The following is a 17,980-nucleotide window of genomic DNA, read 5'->3' on the forward strand; positions in this document are numbered from 1 at the left end:
TCCAATTTATATCAGCCAGTTTTTTCAAAATTTCAAATGTACATTCCTCCACAGATATAGTCGACGCGTTTCGGCCTTTATGAATCTGGCCTCCTCAGGACATCAGGAACAGTGCCTATATATACAATATGTACACATTATTGCTACATTAATGATACTTATTTTATAGGCACAGACCACCAGGGGTGAACAACACCCCTGTTCACCCTTAGGTCCCCAGTGTGCATAGACTTAAGTGAGTGCTTGTGACTGACCTTAAAAGCGACTAAATAGAGTGTCATCACTAGCAAAGAACAACAGATGTCCATATCAAAGATTGAATATTAAACAAAATTGTGAAATTGAAAAGAAAATGCACCCAAAAAGTTATTTATTTCAGCTCTAAAAGGTGTATCAAATAGACTAATACCCATGCAGGCTGCCAGAAAAACTGACCTTCACAAAATCGATTTTGTATTTCTTAATGCCCAACTGTAATTCAGGGAAAGGACATCTTAAGTACCACAGTCGATGGTAATCTATTCCAAAAAACATTATTGCACAAATTATCGTTAGCCAACTGTGGAGATACTCCCAGAAAGACACAAAGCTGTTTATATACACTTACCAGTAGTCTTTAAAAAGCATATCCATTTGGAAGAATGCAGCCACCCGTGTCAGGCATTCCAGCGTGTCTATGCTAAAAGGTGCGATACCACCTAAGGTTTAAATGCAGAGATTGGTAAGGATGAGGGTGTGACCATGTATTATGAGGGATAAAGTACCCCCTGTCGTACCTGACAAGGATAATATAAGTCACATAGGAGTTCCGTAACCTTATAAACAAAGTTTGCCTACAGCCTTGTTCCACTAAATGGCCAAGGAACTCCTTATAGTGTACAGCAGGTGGTGCTTTATCCCATATAATATTACTTTTTATCATAAACATATCTTTGTTACAACAGCATTCTCACATTTGCTGTGTCATTTCTATACTCTCTGGGACAAATTTGCAAAGAATTTCTGCAACGCAGTGTAGCAATAAATATTGCTGCATAGTATTTTGTGAAAGGGAGAGAACAGCACTTTGCCATATCTGCTAAGAATTAGCACGGTTTTTCCCTCTTCTTGCGATGTTGCACTGTAGACTGTCTTGTGCCAGTGCACCCAAACTTGCACCATAGTGCAAGGCAGTGTACTGTCAAGCTAAGGCTTTGTATTGGACTGGGATGCTTACAGTACAAAATACTATGCTTTGACATATTTTAACAGTTTTAGAACTTTTATAAATTTGTATGTGTGTTGTACAGCATACATACACATTTAGAAAGGTTTTGAGAAAAGAAAGCTTTCCTCTAATGGTATACCTGTCTTGAGGAGGTGTATAATCTTGGTACAAATCTCTGTCTACCAATGTTAGTAGAGAAGGATTTTTGTTGAAAACCCATGAATGGTTGCATGGGAATACCCATACCTGCTGTATGACCCATTGATGCAAAGTAGCCCTACATATTGCAATGCACTACTTTGTGTTACTTTAAAGCTAATTTTGCTTTGAGCTGGAAAATACATTCTAAAATCAATACTTTGTGCCAGGTTTGCTTCACAAAAGTGACTCAAACGGTGCAAAGTGCTGATAAATGTGGCCCGCTGCATTCCAGTTACCATCTCAAATTTGTCTTTCTTTAAATAGAGGAAACAGGAGTGCCACTTTTCTCTGGAAGGAATGAGGTTGGAACTCACAGCCATTTAGCTGTTGCAAATTTTCCACTTACAGAACTGTTGGGCCATTCTGTGTTAGCGTTGTGTAATCTTGTCTGTTACTTGGCGATTGGGATGTGCGCTTTATCTGTTTAAATTTACTGTCTGCTATAGTTTGTGCATAGTCATAGAGGGGGCCCCAGTGTGCGAAATAGAGGGGCCCATGCTTCAGCCTTTCACGTTCACTAATCATGCCTTTTGGGTCTTGCTGTGTGCATTTTGAAAGGAAATTGAGTGTTGCTTTGATTCTCCATCCCCCATATTGTGCACCTAGAGCCAGAAATATTTTAGTCAGCATCGGCTTGTGCCAATAAGCTATTCTGCTATGAGAGGAAGGCCAATAGTACTTTATTCCACTGACGTGCAATATTGTTTTCTTTAAGGCTCAAGCTTCTTCCCTATGCACTGTCATACTTTTAGCTTCTGTCCATGTTTGTACCTGTCACCTCTATTGGTGCGTGGGGATGGCGACTGTGGGAGATTTCTAGGATATGGTCAGCAATATTTTGCAAGTAGAAGTGCCAGATTCACAAATCTGATATCCTTTTTTTTTTAGCCTGGGGTTACCTGAAGGGGTCTAGTAGGCAGCCTCCTGACGTGCTCTGGTTCTCCTTCCCTGTTCAGGCCTCAAGCTGTTCTGTTAAGTCCTGTTAATATTGTCCAAGATCAGGACAGCTCCATACCCTATGATAAAACCCAGTGTTTGTAAGTATTTAGAGCATGTCAAGGGTATTGCCTCGCATGTCTTATGTTGTTTTTTGGGGAGTTAAATAAGTGTTAAATAGGAAATTAAATTGTTTACGTTTAAAGTAAGCTTTTGTTGATACATTCTTGAGGTTCCTATCTATTCAAGTCCGTTGGCCATTTTAGTTTCTGGTCATTTAGGTTAGTTTTGTTTTTTATCTGTGCCCTATTGTGTGCAGGATTGGTAACAGCTCGTATTTGTAACTCGGTGTCCTGCTATCCCGCCCTACTACCTATAGCCCCCTACAATTAGTTACAATATAGTGCATGGATGGGACAGGCTTATCTATTTGTTCAAGGCAGATAATAGTTCAGCTCAACTGCCAGTTTATTCATGTTCTTTCTTTTCATACTCTGTGTAGCTGGGCTCAGTGATCTTGACCCACGGCATTGTCTTCCAGAGACATGCTCCAGTCAGCGGGGCATTGTGCATATATTCCTTACATCAAGTTGGCTTCTCCTCACTGGCACAGTGTATCTCCTAGTGCAGGCAGATAAGTCCTGTTTTTGTCTGCAGCAATTTCACATAGGAATCGTACACTTTGGCCAGGCCGGAGAGAAAGTAGCAACTCAGAAGGGTTACTGTCTTAGTGAAATATAATTTCCTTTACTGATGTACAGACCTCCTTGTAGTACATGCGATGTACCAAATAATGGCTCAAGTGTTTGTCCTCATCTGGTGGCCATAGTACATCTTGTGGTCATTTTACAGTTTTTCTTGGCTACAAAACCAAGTGTTGCAGGTCAAAGCAGTATTGATTGGTTCTAGTGGTTTGTGAATTGTAGCTGAAACACAGTTCTCCATTTGCTGTCACTTCTCAGAGGTCCATCAATAAATAATACTGGAAGATGGGGATAGATTGGTAGCAGAGTATTGTAATCAAAATATTATCAAAAAGAAATATTGAACCCTAAGTTTAGCTTACCAAAATATCATCCCACTAAGGCTGATAATAGGAAATGTACACCAATTGGCACAATATATTTGTAAACGGTATTTAGGACACAATATTTCTATCTGGCGATACAATGGCTAACAATATCCTGACCTGCTGCTTAGAGCAAAGCATCAGCTTTGTGACCTACCACAATTCTGAAGGTAGAGCAGGTTTTGGGAAGGTTGAGATTGGAAGGAGAATTGTCTGGCTGAAAAAAAGTCAGCCATCCCAAATGAGAGTCGCCATCATATGCACACAAGGTCGAAATGGAACCACAATGTACTCGTTCTTGTTTAAGCCACATATACATCAACTAACAGCTCCTACATATGCCCACACATGATGAAGGCAAGCAAGTCAATTTATGGGGACTTGATGGATCTTTATGTATGGAATGCCTGTTGGCATCCTCCATCCACGGGTATAGAAGCAGAGGCCCATGCCCCTCAGATATAAAGCCACTGCCAAAACGTATGGTCACAACGTAGTCTGGATTGAAGAGACAGTAGCAACTGGATGGGGAAGTACACACAAGGTGACTCAATCACATGGCTGGCAAACCGCAGCGAAAAGGATGGCACTCTTCCAGTGGATTTGAATGATTGTTTATTTCACTAAAGAGAAACTGTGAAATAAAAACAGTGGGTCAGCTATAAGACAAATGGACGCACCAGGAATTAATAGCTTTTCTAAGCAGTGTAATGGACTTCATCTCATGTCCCCTTTATTTCTAAAATTGACAATCTTTTGGGTGGAGAAAGAGAGGCAGGATGCCAGGTAAATGGGTCTTTGGGAATGCCTTAAGTGCCGCAGTATCCCTTTAATGGTCTTTTGGGAGGAATCAGCTCACTGAGCTCTCCCGAAAGATTAGAAAGATGAAAAACAGTTACATTTTAATCACTGTACTTACCACAAAAATGCTGCAATAAATGCAGTTGTATGCTGCAAATCTCAGTTTTTATGCCACAGTATCTTACATCAATGTCGCAATGCCCTGTGGGGCACTTTGACCCCTGTTGTGAATGTTGCAGTATTTGAGTATGGCTCAATGAGTTGCTAAGGCTGTATTAAACATTGGAAACTCAAGACTCTGTTAGATTTTATTTTTCAATCCACCCTAACGTAGTTCTGAGTAGATTGTATATATATTAATGGTATTTATATAGCATGATCTTAGCTATGGAACAGTGGGGCGCTGAATGCAGGGCAAGCCCATTGACAAAGTTTGACATTGTTTGCGGTGAGGCAGCAAGGAATAGGTTCCTATACTGTAGCATGGTAGTGCTGTATGAAGGGATGCATGTTGAATTTTGTCCTGAATCACAAAAAGATCAGGGCAGTTATAATGTAGCCAGTGATGTTGCTCCTGTGTTGTGGGTATGTAGTTAGGGACGGTGTGCTTTGTAGTCTTGCCTTCATGCATTTTTTCATTTCTGTCTGGCAGTGATGTCATAGCTCCTGTTGTGGCGCTGTTCATCCAAGGTGATTTAGCTTCTTGGCCAGGTGTGCATTGGTATGGCTTTTGGTGGCCTCGTAGGTTATGGAGCTGGCCTTGAAGATGATGCAGTTTTAGAGTGGGAGCCAGTGTAGTTCTTGGGTCAATGTGGTCAAACAACCACAAGGCCTTGATGAAATGTGTTGCAACTTGTACTATGCCTTCTGGGGTACCAATGTGATGTTGTGGAGGCAGCAGGGCAAGCCTTGCACTATCGTTGTAAAGTCAGATGTGGTTTGCCTGGTTTCATTTTTTCAGGAGAGAGTTAGTACCATCCCGTCTTGGCTTTGTTGGCATGTTCTTTGCAAGAGGTGTGTTGAACATGAATCCAATTGATTTTGCATTGGTTGTAGCTGGATGGAAAGTCTTCGAGGTTCACGTCAGATAGCCTTTATTTTGTAAATGTCTTTTTTTCTCTTAATAGCTGCCTTTTCCACCGGATTTCTACTTGCATCTTTCCAAAGACACATTTATAGGACAAGTACGCAAGCACTGTAATGTGAATTGTTAGTTTGCTAAAACCTCTCCATTTAGGATTCATTAATCTTAGGTACTTGAGCAGCGGCAATAATGGCTGACTTGTGTCCTCTTGGCTTCTCTAGATTCCATAAAGCAGTGGAAAGCAGAAGGCAGAATAGCAGCGTGGCTCCACATTCCCATCCAGCAGAGCAGGTTCATTGCCAGTGCTGCAGCAGAAGGTTTCACTTTTCACCATGCAGAATCGACCTCTGCCACCATGACACTGTGGCTGGGACACGGGCACAGCAGACTGCCTGGTTATGCGACTCATCAAGTCGGAGTTGCAGGTTTGTTCTTAGTACTACTCAGTGATTCATGTTTTTTGGGATCTGGGTCCCAAACATCTGTTGCAAAAATGTAATTTGTGTATGTGATCATAACTTTCATGATTTGGGTGTTTGGTTAACTGCTTTTTGCAAATAATTGAATCTACTCTGACATTTAAATGGTCAAACAAGTAATTGTGTAAAATAAACAGTTATTAGGCAGCTTGTTCTTGTCTACACCCAGATCACCAGAGTGTTCATCACTCATATTAAACAAAAGGTATTGTGGGCATGAGACCTTCAATGTCAGGCGACAAGGTGACACGTAACTACCATCAGAGTTCGACTTGAATCTTTTGACTCAGATAGGAGTGTGAGATCATCCAATCAGACAATATAAACCAATAATCATCAAATATAATATAAAGTATTCAACATATTCTTTTTAAAAAATATATATTTTATTAACTTTTACCCTGAAATTAAACATATCACACATCTATCATGTAAGACCAACCCCCAACCTCCACCCCATTCCCACCCCGCATCCAGCATACAAATAATTATTTCCCACTTTACAGAACATTTCCATACAATGAAACTAAACCTCCAAAGTTATTATCTCCTTTCAGTTATGTGTTAGAGGCTTCGTCCGAACCTGAGTCAGACGCTCTTTGCGAGCTGTCCGACATTGAATCATCAGGGTATTTAAGGCTGTCTACTATAGTGTCCCATTGTCTTGCCGTGTATCTGGACCCACTTCCCCGAGCCACTTCGTGATGCAGTATATGTCCCTCCGCCTCAGCCCATTTTATCACTGCATTCTGCCATCTTTGTATTTGAGGTCCTTCAGCTACCTTCCAATGGCTTGAAGTATTCAACATATTCAATATAGAGTCAGTAAGGCATACAGACCATGGCCTATGTAGCCATGAATCACCACACCAGTTTAGTGAAATTTAAACGTTTATTACCCTCAAATCAACAATGCTGAATCCACGTAAATAATGTGCAAGACCAAATGATAGAAATACAGAAACAACACAGGCTGTCCCAAGCGTCTGAAGAATCTCAATCTTGCCAATGCATTTACTATTAAACACTCTAAAAGCACAACACAGAACAACAACAGAATTTAGTGAATTATAAAAACTGCATACATTCAGTTTGTGCAATTGAACTAATCACAATCATTTAATATACATTCAAAATCAAATGTTAGGTCAGGCATCCCCAGCTAACACTCTAATCTGAAATGCATGTTTTGGATTCATGCAAAATAAAAATAAGACAAAAATTAATATGGAAAACACTAACTATGACGCTAACCAAAATAAGTGGTTGGATTTTCTTTAGAGAAAAAAAACCTACAAAGGAAAACAAATGCATCTTAATTTTACCCCTCCTAAATGGGCCAGCAGTGTCTTTATCAGCAGAGTGCAGGAACACCAGGTCTTCATTAATCAGCATCAGGACATGAAGGGGAAACAGTTCAGTAAAGTTGGGCCTAATATAGCTGAACTGTTAGAATTGTAAACAAGAACTGAACAACAGAATCTGACTTCATAAAAAGTTAAACCGAAAAACAGCGAGTTACATCCCCTAAAGCTTCACTATATTAAAGTCCCAAAAGTTACTAACGAAGCTGCTATTGGGCAAGACTGTTAGGTGAGTTAGTGCACATCCAATCAGGCTTTGTCTGCACCTTAGATGTAACTTTTCTCTAATCCTCTAACCAGGATTGGCTCACGTTGTCAGTCTATTCTTCTTTCTGGTCAGCAGTTTCCGTACAAACATTACAATTTAAACTAAACAGGAACATGGCATGTTGCTTCCTGCCACAAACTAAGGCCTATTATTACATGTAACAACTATTAACTTGAGGAAATTAAACCAAATGAAACATAAGCTCAAGACAGAAAAATGCAAGTCACACAGGATGCTTAATGAAACATTATTTGCAAAGTTAGCACACATTTAAACATCTTGCTTCTGAAAAACTACTAAAATGTGGGCCTTTTAACTAATGCTAAACACGAAGAATCAAACATTTCTAATTATTTCAAACCATTCGTTTTTAGGTACATATTAATAATCTTCTTTTGTCAGTACGTGCAATTACGATTAATCAAAATACATTGTCATTAGCATTTAATATTTCACATAATACTTCATTGCGGCTGGCACCATGGCAATCACTTTTGCAAAGCCACACGTTTATTTTTCTAGCACACATTTTTCAGTTAGGCCTTTTAATACACATTGGGCCTGATTCTAACTTTGGAGGACGGTGTTAAACCGTCCCAAAAGTGGCGGATATACCACCTACCGTATTACGAGTTCCATAGGATATAATGGACTCGTAATACGGTAGGTGGTATATCCGCCACTTTTGGGACGGTTTAACACCGTCCTCCAAAGTTAGAATCAGGCCCATTATGTTTTAGTGACACATTTTTATTATTAATGTTTGCTCTCTAACAGTATTGTGTGTTTTCCAGTTATAAGGTTTCTCGGACTGTCCAGTAGTGGTCCAGGAGGGCTTACATTTTTGCCAGCTTTCCAAGATATCCCCATTAAATACATTTACGTACAGCAAATGTAATGGAGCACGTTCACATATTCAGTGGTTAGCCTGAAACTTGGCTTTGGGTCCAGTCCTGCTGGAGCAACGTTGGACATCCCTAGTTTAAATAGTAACAAGATACTGACAAGTAACGTACGTTTATCATGATTTTTGATCCGTGTTAAATGTCAGCGTTTGACTTCCCTGACTGCCCTGTGCACCGTCAGTCTACAACATATGAGGAGAATTCTCTAACATTTGTGTCGCCTCACACCAATTATGATGTTTTGTTGTGTTAAGTGAACTTGTGTCTTGGAGTTTGCAAATCATAAACTCAAAAGCCAATGGTGTTTGTGGAAGTAATGAAAAGATGAAACGAGCCCCGCCACTAATCGATACTTCTAGTGTTCCATTCACTTTTCTTGTATACCCCTCTTCGTAACATCCTCGGCATGTCATATTCCTCACTGAATTTTCTAGCTAGGATTTCATATTACGACCTGAAGTTTACTGGCAGTTCAATTCTTAACATTAACTCTTTGAGCTATCCCCAAGATAATGACCCCAGACAACTGAGCAATTTAATGCCAGCATCCATCACAAATCCTGATCACAACAGAGCACCGGCCAAGACTGACTAAATCCCAGGGATGCTATAGCTGCATCAGTCATGACCGAATCAGGACACTGTGCCAATGACTAACGGAACATCCTGGTAGGTGAACGCAGAGTCCTCTCCTGACCAATATCATCAAGGCAAAAACTACAACCGTGGCTCACAAACTGAAGAGGAGCTATTGAATTGAAAACTTCAACTATTGCATCGCAGAGCCACATCATGATCCTGTTATGGCTGTAATCAATGAGGGCCAGACAACTGCAGAGAACAAACTGTAGAGGAATCATCGCTACTGGAGGTTAAATAATGCCTCCCCAACTGTGCTACCCAGCACCTTCTCCCTGGTGACCTCCCCATCTGGCTCAATTCTGTTAACACTGCATAGTTCAATGATCAGTTTCTTGTAATTTAGTATGAGCGATTTATCTAATCGCATCCTAGGTCTGGATGCCTGAGGCAGGATGGAGTGGTGCACAACCCAGTGATGAATCTCGCAGTGTTGGAATCTTTTGCTGCTGATCCAAAAACCGTTTTATTAAATTCAAAGGATTTCATTCAGTAGACGTCCCCACCTTCAGCCTCCCAATCTGCCTCTTTATGTTAAATCTAGTCTGATCCATACATGGGGAAAAGGCTGCAGGGCCGTAAGTGGAGGTGAAAGCGAGGGTACGACTGACTTATTGTAAATGCCTACTCTCGCCCTGGTTGCGTGGGAGGAGCCAGCCCCTCCCCCCCCCCCCCAAAAGCCAATAATTCGGTGACCATGGGACCTTCTACACGTGCACCTCCGCTATCATCTGGTCTACAAGGCACCACTGTATTTCAGACTCTGCCCTTCTCCATTCTGCCATGTAACGCATCAGTGCCACTTGATAATATCTCAATAGGCAGGATAGACCAAACCCTCCTCTTTTAGTTATTAGAGGCAAAAGCTGTTTTGCAACCATTTGCTTCTCCCCTGCCCAAGTAACATTAGAAGTGTGAAGTGATCTATTGCAGCGAGAAGGAAGCCTAAGGGAAGAGGCAGGCAGAGGCGTCTTGAACTCCCTGCTTTAGCAACTGAAGTGGGGGCAACCGCTAAAAGTCTCACTGCATGGCTGCAGCAAAAACAAACTTGGGAAATAGGGCCTGACTGAGAGGGCAGGTTCAAGTGTTACGTAACTCAAGCAGCCGCTGTCCATCCTTTAGGGTGGAGGGGCCACGCCCCCCTCACCTTTTGCCCCTCATGAAGAGTGTCTGTCAGGTTGAGCAAAGGTCAGCTTGACAGACACACTTCATGTTCAGATCAGGCAGCCAGGAGCGAGACATGCGCGATTTGTGCAGGCTCCTGGCTGCCTGAGCTGAACTTTGCTGGGCTGAAGAGACCACAGCTCCTATGGGCGTGACCTCAGCTCAGCAAAGGTGCATCGAGGCCGTCCCCCTTGGTGACGAGGGGAAGGGTCACCTATTGACTTCGACCTGGGAGCTTCAGGTTTAAGCACTGAAGCGCCCAGGGCGAGTGTCAATCAGTGACACCTCGTCACAGAGTGGGGAGGGGTCAGCAGTCTCACTGTGACAAAGTTGGGACTGCTGCCGCCAGTGAGGGAAGGCAGCAGTCCCAACCCTCCTGGGACCTCCGAGCTTAAGGTGTGTGTGTGTTTTTTAAATTAATATTTGGTGTGTGCATGTATGTTTGAATGTTGATGAGTGTTGTAAATGGATGTGCGTGCATGTGTGAATGAATAAGTGTGAGTGTGAGGTGCTTCTCGCCGACCCCCACCCCCGCCTAAAATTACCGGCCGCAACGGAACCCAAGTTCAGTAAAGCAGAAAGAAATGTTGTAAATGAGGAAAAAACAGAGAGAAAGGGCAGCAAATAGTGGGAAAGACGAAGGCAAGTAAGAAAATACAATGCATCATACATGTCAACCGTCCCAATTGAGTTAGGAAGCTACCGGTTTTAAGGCTAGTCTCCCACTTCCCAGTCCTGCATGCAGAAACCCGATTCGGATTGCCGCGTCATGATCTATTGGATTCAAGGTAGCTTGAGCTCAGAAATATGCACCCTGAGCCTGGACGCTTTGTACTTAATTCTTGGAGGGGAAGATTACTGGTTGTGACAGGCTTCAACATTTAATTTTTGGCACTTTTACGTAGTGCATACAAAAACAGAGTTTAGAACTCTTGAGCTATGCTAATAAACTGCTAAAAATTAAATGCTGATGGTTTGTCGCCATACATGCCAATAAATAGACCAGATTCAGACAGATTGCCTCTGTTTCAACCTAAGTCAATGGGGACTATTTTTTTCAATCTCCCACTTGCCCGCTCAAAAATGTTGTGATGCATTAAGCACAGCTGTACAGTAACATAGGCTTTAATACGTTTCAAGTCACCAATAAAAGTTCGTGAAACAGAGCCACAGAAGCTGTAATTAGTTTACCTAAGAAGGAATGCAGTGCGGTTTTGTGTTGCAGTAAATCTCAGAAAGATGCAGAAGGGGGCAGCATTGCTTCACAACTATATTGATTCACTTTAGAGAACATGTTTCAACATGCCTTTGAGTTTCGAAAACGATATCCAGATAAGGCTTTCAGCAAATGTTTCGGTATTTCTGGCACGGGTGCAACACGGTATGTACCCTACAGTCTGTGAGCACCAGTAAAATTAAACTTAATTTCTTCTCTGAAACGTTTTTCAAAATTGTGGAAAATCGTGTCAAAACATGCATTTAGAAACAAAGTTTTACGTGGGCTCCTGATACTAACTCAGCCCACCCACAAAATTATGCAGCATGCTCACTACTTTGTATCGTTTAAACCTGGCAGAACTCTTAAGAGGCCAGAACAATATTATTGCGGTGTCCTAATTAGCCATTAGCTGATTCTTTCTTAAAAACTAGCTGCATTCATTCTCAAGACCATGATGACCAGCTGCCCTCTTGTCTTCCAGAGAAGCTCTCCATTTCTGTGTTCTTGGCACATCCACGACCAGGACACCATCAGGCTGCAGACTAAGAAAGGTGTCAAAATAAAAACTAGGCAGCAGGCCTTTTCAACAAGATCTGGAACACAATCCCTGTATCCATCAGGGCTGCCCACAAATACTCCACTTTATGAAAAAGTGGAAGACGCATCTCTTTGAAGAATATTACAATCCGGCACTTTAACATTCACTCTTTGGCCTTATGCTCGTCTTTGAGCCTGCACAGCGCCCCTCTACATTTTCATTAGGTTTGTGCTATTTAAATACAACCTAAATTCCAAAATAATGCTCGTAGTTTTAGTAGTGCAGGTTCACTTTGATGTCTCGGCTCTTTAAGTATCAGTCCTCTCTAATGGCCTTCAAGTGACAGTCCTCACACATTCACTGCTACCAGCGTTATCCCAAAACCCCTTTCCCTGCCCCCACCCATGGCAGCATCCCTTTATTTTTCAGCACCGAAGCCTGGACTTACAGTGATTTGCCATTCTCCATCTTGTGTCAGTCCTCTGTGAGGGCTTTTTGGTGACTCTTGGTTCCCTCCTCCTCAACTCTGCACTGACTCTACCTTGTTTCATACAAAAGCAGACACATCCTTTCTCAATTTTTAGTCCATTTTCTGTCTGATTGGCCAACAAAGGTTCCTAAGGCCCATGCCAGACGCTCTTGCCCCTTTTTCTAAAACCAGTCCTTGTTGATCCATCCCACACCCTTTATATCAGCTGCTGCAAGTGGTTGACATACACACCCAACCCCCCCATCATCCATTTACCCACCCTTTCACCAGTTATTGATGGGCACTCTCCTTTCCACTAACCAAACCATATTATTCCACTCAAGCACCCCCCACCCCCCATCCAGCTAATGACTGGTGGACTTTCAATCATCCATCCACTTACCTTACCATATTACTGCAGCTCCCACACCCAGCCACACAAACATATGAACAAACGTTTTTACATAACACTGGAGTGAGTGTTTATAGTTAAAAACAGCTATTACAAAGCATGTATTTTCTTGTAGTTCAAGGAAAAGTGTGCTTGGCTCATTGCATGTACCGTTTACTCTCTCTGGTCCAAATTTGCAAATTGCACTTTTTGTCTTGATGTACCCTCGTTTTAATTTGACTGAATATACATTTCCTTTTAAATCTATAGTTCTTAGAAGACTGGACCAAAGGGGTAGATGCATAACTACTGTTTCTCACACAGTTGCTGTGCAAGGCAAAGTTTCTCATCAGGTAGCATGATGTTAGCTCCAATTAGGAGTTTTCAAAACAAGGGTGCAATGAAGTGTGAGATGCTACCACCTGGCTGTCAGTATTTCTAAGCAGCAATTGGGAAGAGGCAAAAGAGCAGGACCTTCCTAGAATCATCTGCATCTTAAAAAATAGATACTGAAGCCACGCTCCGTGTCCCTAGCATCTTTAAAATGTCAGTGCTCTTCAAGAAATATTCAGAAGCTCTTCTGGTAACAAGGGCTTTTATTGATGTTCTATGGGTAACCCTGCCTACTTCTTCATTCACTTCAAATCAAATCAAATCATTAACATTTATAAAGCACGCTACTCACCCGTGCGGGTCTCAAGGCGCTAGGGGAAAGGGGGGGGGTTTAAGCCAGGTTTTTAGGAGTCTCCGGAATGCGGCGTGGTCCTGGGTGGTCCTGAGGCTGGTGGGGAGGGAGTTCCAGGTCTTGGCTGCCAGTAAGGAGAAAGACCTCCCACCCGCCGTGGAGCGGCGGATGCGAGGGACGGCAGCGAGCGCGAGGCCAGAGGAACGGAGGAGGCGGGTGGGGACGTAGAAGCTGAGGCGTCGGTTGAGGTATTCCGGTCCCTTGTTGTGGAGGGCTTTGTGTGCGTGGGTGAGAAGTCGAAAGGTGATCCTTTTGCTGACTGGGAGCCAATGCAGGTGTCTCAGGTGTGCGGAGATGTGGCTGTTGCGGGGTACGTCGAGGATGAGGCGGGCCGAGGCGTTTTGAATGCGTTGCAGGCGATTTTGGAGTTTGGCGGTGGTCCCAGCATAGAGGGTGTTGCCGTAGTCCAGACGGCTCGTGACGAGGGTGTGGGTCACGGTTTTTCTAGTGTCGGCGGGGATCCAGCAAAAGATCTTGCGGAGCATGCGGAGGGTGAGGAAGCAGGCGGAGGACGCGGCGTTGACTTGCTTGGTCATGGTGAGAAGGGGGTCCAAGATGAAGCCGAGGTTGCGGGCGTGGTCTGTGGGGGTCGGTGCGGTGCCGAGGGCCGTGGGCCACCAGGAGTCGTCCCAGGCGGACGGGGTGTTGCCGAGGATGAGGACTTCTGTTTTGTCAGAGTTCAGCTTTAGGCGGCTGAGCCTCATCCAATCTGCGACATCCTTCATCTCCTCTTGTAGGTTGGTCTTGGCGCTGGCGGGGTCCTTGGTGAGGGAGAGTATAAGTTGGGTGTCGTCGGCGTAGGAGGTGATGATGATGTCGTGCTTGCGTACGATGTTGGCGAGGGGGCTCATGTAGACATTGAAGAGTGTCCGGCTGAGTGATGAGCCTTGAGGTACGCCGCAGATGATCTCGGTGGGGTCTGAGCGAAACGGTGGGAGGTAAACTCTTTGGGAACGGTTTGAGAGGAAGGAGGCGATCCAGTCCAGGGCCTGGACTTGGATCCCGGTGGAGCAGAGACGGGTGATTAGGGTGCGGTGACAGGCGGTGTCGAAGGCAGCCGAGAGGTCGAGGAGGATGAGGGCGACTGTTTCACCGTTGTCCATCAGGGTTCTGATGTCGTCTGTGACTGAGATGAGGGCGGTTTCCGTGCTGTGGTTGGTTCGGAATCCGGTTTGTGAAGGGTCGAGCAGGTTGTTGTTTTCCAGGAAGGTGGTCAGCTGTTTGTTGACGGTCTTCTCTATTACCTTGGCTGGGAAAGGCAGGAGAGAGATGGGGCGGAAGTTTTTCAGGTCGCTCGGGTCAGCCGTAGGTTTCTTTAGGAGGGCGTTGACTTCGGCGTGTTTCCAGCATTCGGGAAAGGAAGCAGAAGAAAAAAAAGAGTTGATGACGGCCTGGAGGTGCGGGGCGATGCTGTCGTCGGCTTTATTAAAGATGAAGTGAGGGCAGGGGTCCGAAGGGGCGCCAGAGTAGATAGAGTTCATGATGGATTTGGTTTCTTCAGTGTTGATGTGGGTCCAGTTGTTGAGGGTGAAGGCCGGGGGTGCGGGTTCGGTGATGTTTGGTTGGGTCTGGTGTCCGAAGCTGTTGTGGAGGTCGCTGATCTTGCGATGGAAGAATGTGGCGAGGGATTCGGACAAATCCTGTGAGGGCGTGATGGCGTTGGGGTTGGAGAACTCCTTGACAATGCTGAAAAGTGCTCTGCTGTTGTGGCTGTTTTTGTCCAGTCTGTCGGTGAAAAAGTTCCTTTTGGCAGCGCGGATCAGGTGGTGGTGTTCGCGGGTAGCGTTCTTGAGGGCGGTCATGTTGTCAGCGGTGTGGTCCTTGCGCCAGGCCTTCTCGAGGGTGCGACAAGTTTTCTTTGATTCTTTGAGGGTGTCAGAGAACCAGAGAGGTTTTTTGGTGTTGGTCTGTCGATGCGTGCGTTTGAGGGGAGCAAGGTTGTCTGCGCAGTTGGAGATCCAGTTTGTGAGGCTGAGGGCTGCGTCGTTGGGGTCGGTGGTGAGGGTGGGTTGGTTGGCGGCGAGTGCGGAGAAGAGTTGCTCTTCGGGGATCTTGTTCCACTGTCGACGAGGGATGGGTTGAGTGCGGAGGTGGCGGGTCTCGCGTCGGAATGTGAAGTGGACACAGCTGTGGTCGGTCCAGTGTAGAGCGAAGGTGTGGCTGAAGAAGATGTGTTTGCTGGCGGAGAAGATAGGGTCGAGCGTGTGTCCGGCGATGTGGGTGGCGGTGTTCACCAGTTGCTTGAGGCCGAGGTTGGCGAGGTTGTCGAGCAGGGCGGTGGTGTTGGGGTCGTTGTTCTGTTCCAGATGGAAGTTGAGGTCGCCTAGGAGGATGTAGTCCGGCGAGGCGAGCGGGGAGATGAAGTCGGCGATGGCGTCGCTGAAAGGGCGCACGGTCCGGGGGGACGGTAGACAAGGGATCCTTTGAGGGTGGTCCTGGGGTCGGTGCGAATTTGAAAATGCAGATGTTCAGCAGCGAGAGGGGTGTCTTCGGTGGAGGTGGTGACGCTGATGGAGTCTTTGAAGACGATGGCGATACCTCCTCCTACTTGGTTGGTGCAGTCTTTTCTGGAGATCTTGTAGCCTTCGGGGATGGCAGTGGCGATGTCTGGAGCTGATGAGGCGTTCATCCAGGTCTCCGTGATGAAGGTGACGTCCGGAGCTGTGGAGTCCAGGAGGTCCCAGAGTTCACTGGCGTGCTTGTGGACAGAGCGAGCGTTGACCAGGATGCACTTGAGGTGGTTGATGGCGCGTGGGCTGGTGGTCGTTGCGTGGTGGAAGATGCGTTTGCAGGAGTTACAGGCAAAGGGTCCATGGGTGCGCTTGGGGTGGGCTTGGAAGCAGGTGTTGGAGCGCCCGGGGTTGAGGGCGTGGAGGGTGGTGGGGTCGTAGCGGGTCAGCGGGGTAGGGGAGGGCTGGGGACCAGGGGTCGTGGCGCTGGGCGCGGGCCAGGCGCGGACGGGCGCATACGGGCTTGCCTCTGGCACGCCCGCTGCACGGACGCGCAGCAGCCGCCATAAGAGGGAGGAGGGGGAGTCAGCTGGGGGCGAATGGGAGCTGGGGGGCGGGGGCGTGCAGGAGGTCGCAGCGGGAAAGCGCGAGGGAGGGGGGGACAGGTAGAGTGAGAAGAGCTGGGGGAGGGGGGTTTAAGGGTGGAGGGGGGGTGAGTGTTAGAGGTTTTTAGGAGAATAGGGAGATAGATAGGAGTAGGGTTGAAAAGATAGGGGAGGGGGGGTGGTAGAGGTGGGTGAGGGTGAGAGGTAGAGTGAGAGGATAGGGAGATAGGTAACAGAGGGGGTGTCGGGACGGGGGGGAGAGATAGGGAAATAGATAGATGGAGAGATAGGTGGAGAGATAGAAAAATAGGTAGATAGGAGGAGGGGGTGAGTGAGGGAGTTAGGTGGAGAGATAGGTAGAGGAGTGAGGGAGGCAGGTAGCGAAAGGGTAGATGTGGGTGATAGTGAGAGATAGGTGGAGAGATAGAGAGGGGTGAGGCAGGAGCAGGAGGGTAGAGACAGGGGCGGGATGAGACAGGAGTCGGAGAGGACCGAAGAACAGAAGAAGCGAAGAACACAGAAGACCGGAAGAACACAGAAGAGCAGAGGAGAAGAACACAGAAGACCGGAAGAACACAGAAGAGCAGAGGAGAAGAACACAGAAGACCGGAAGAACACAGAAGAACAGAAGAGAATAACACAGAAGAACCGAAGAACACAGAAGAACAGAAGAGAAGAACACAGAAGAACAGAAGAACACAGAGGAAGATGCAGGTGACGAGGAAGCAGAAGAGCAGACGAACAGAAGATCACCAAAGAAGATAAAGAAGATGAAGAGCAGAAGGCAGAAGACCACAGAACGAGATGAGGAAGAAGAGAGGTGACAGGAGAGGCTGAGGAGCACACAGAAGAAGAGAGAAGACGGGGAGAAGAAGAGTACAGAAGAAGATTGCAGAGGAGGAGCGAGGAGGAAGAGACAGAGAGGAGGAAAAGAAGCAGGAGCAGGAGAGAGGGTGAGTAGCGCGGGGCAGGGCGAGGGGCTGGGAGGTGGGGGGTACTTACTGTGAGGTGGGTCTCAGGAACTCAGGAACCTGGAGGAGCTGGAGGAGCTGCAGCGGCAGCTGGGTCTGATCCTCCAGCCACAGGAATGCAGTCAGTACATGTATGCTGTCTGAGAAAGGTGTAGCCGCCCTCCATCTTTTGCCAAACTCAACAAGGGGTCATCCAAAATGGATCCCACTGGTCACAGTACTCACACTCTTACCACACACAGAATCCTACTACCAAACTTGTGCTATGCATCTACTGCACATAGATGCACCAAGAAAGTTAGTGCAAGGGTCTGTGTTTCACATGTAAGCAGAACTTTACACATTGGGTCAGTAGACAATACTGTCCTTGACACCTAAAAAAGGTCTGGTCATAGTAATGATTCCACAAAAACTCAAAATGATGCCACCACTGCTTTATGTGACTTACCTAGTGCATAGACAGTAGTCTTGTGCC

The 17,980-nt window shown here is 45.7% G+C and overlaps 1 protein-coding gene across 1 annotated transcript in view; it reads left to right on the forward strand.

The window, feature by feature from the left end:
• NUDT6 (nudix hydrolase 6) overlaps positions 1-17,980 on the forward strand; it is a 177,144-nt gene that overhangs the window by 20,569 nt on the left and 138,595 nt on the right. Inside the window, exon 2 of the mRNA XM_069242395.1 lies at positions 5,520-5,723. Within this exon, the coding sequence (XP_069098496.1) occupies positions 5,520-5,723 (204 nt within the window). The remainder of the gene's footprint in view (positions 1-5,519; positions 5,724-17,980) is intronic.

Source organism: Pleurodeles waltl, chromosome 1_2 (genome assembly GCF_031143425.1).
Source record: "Pleurodeles waltl isolate 20211129_DDA chromosome 1_2, aPleWal1.hap1.20221129, whole genome shotgun sequence".
Taxonomy (NCBI): domain Eukaryota; kingdom Metazoa; phylum Chordata; class Amphibia; order Caudata; family Salamandridae; genus Pleurodeles; species Pleurodeles waltl.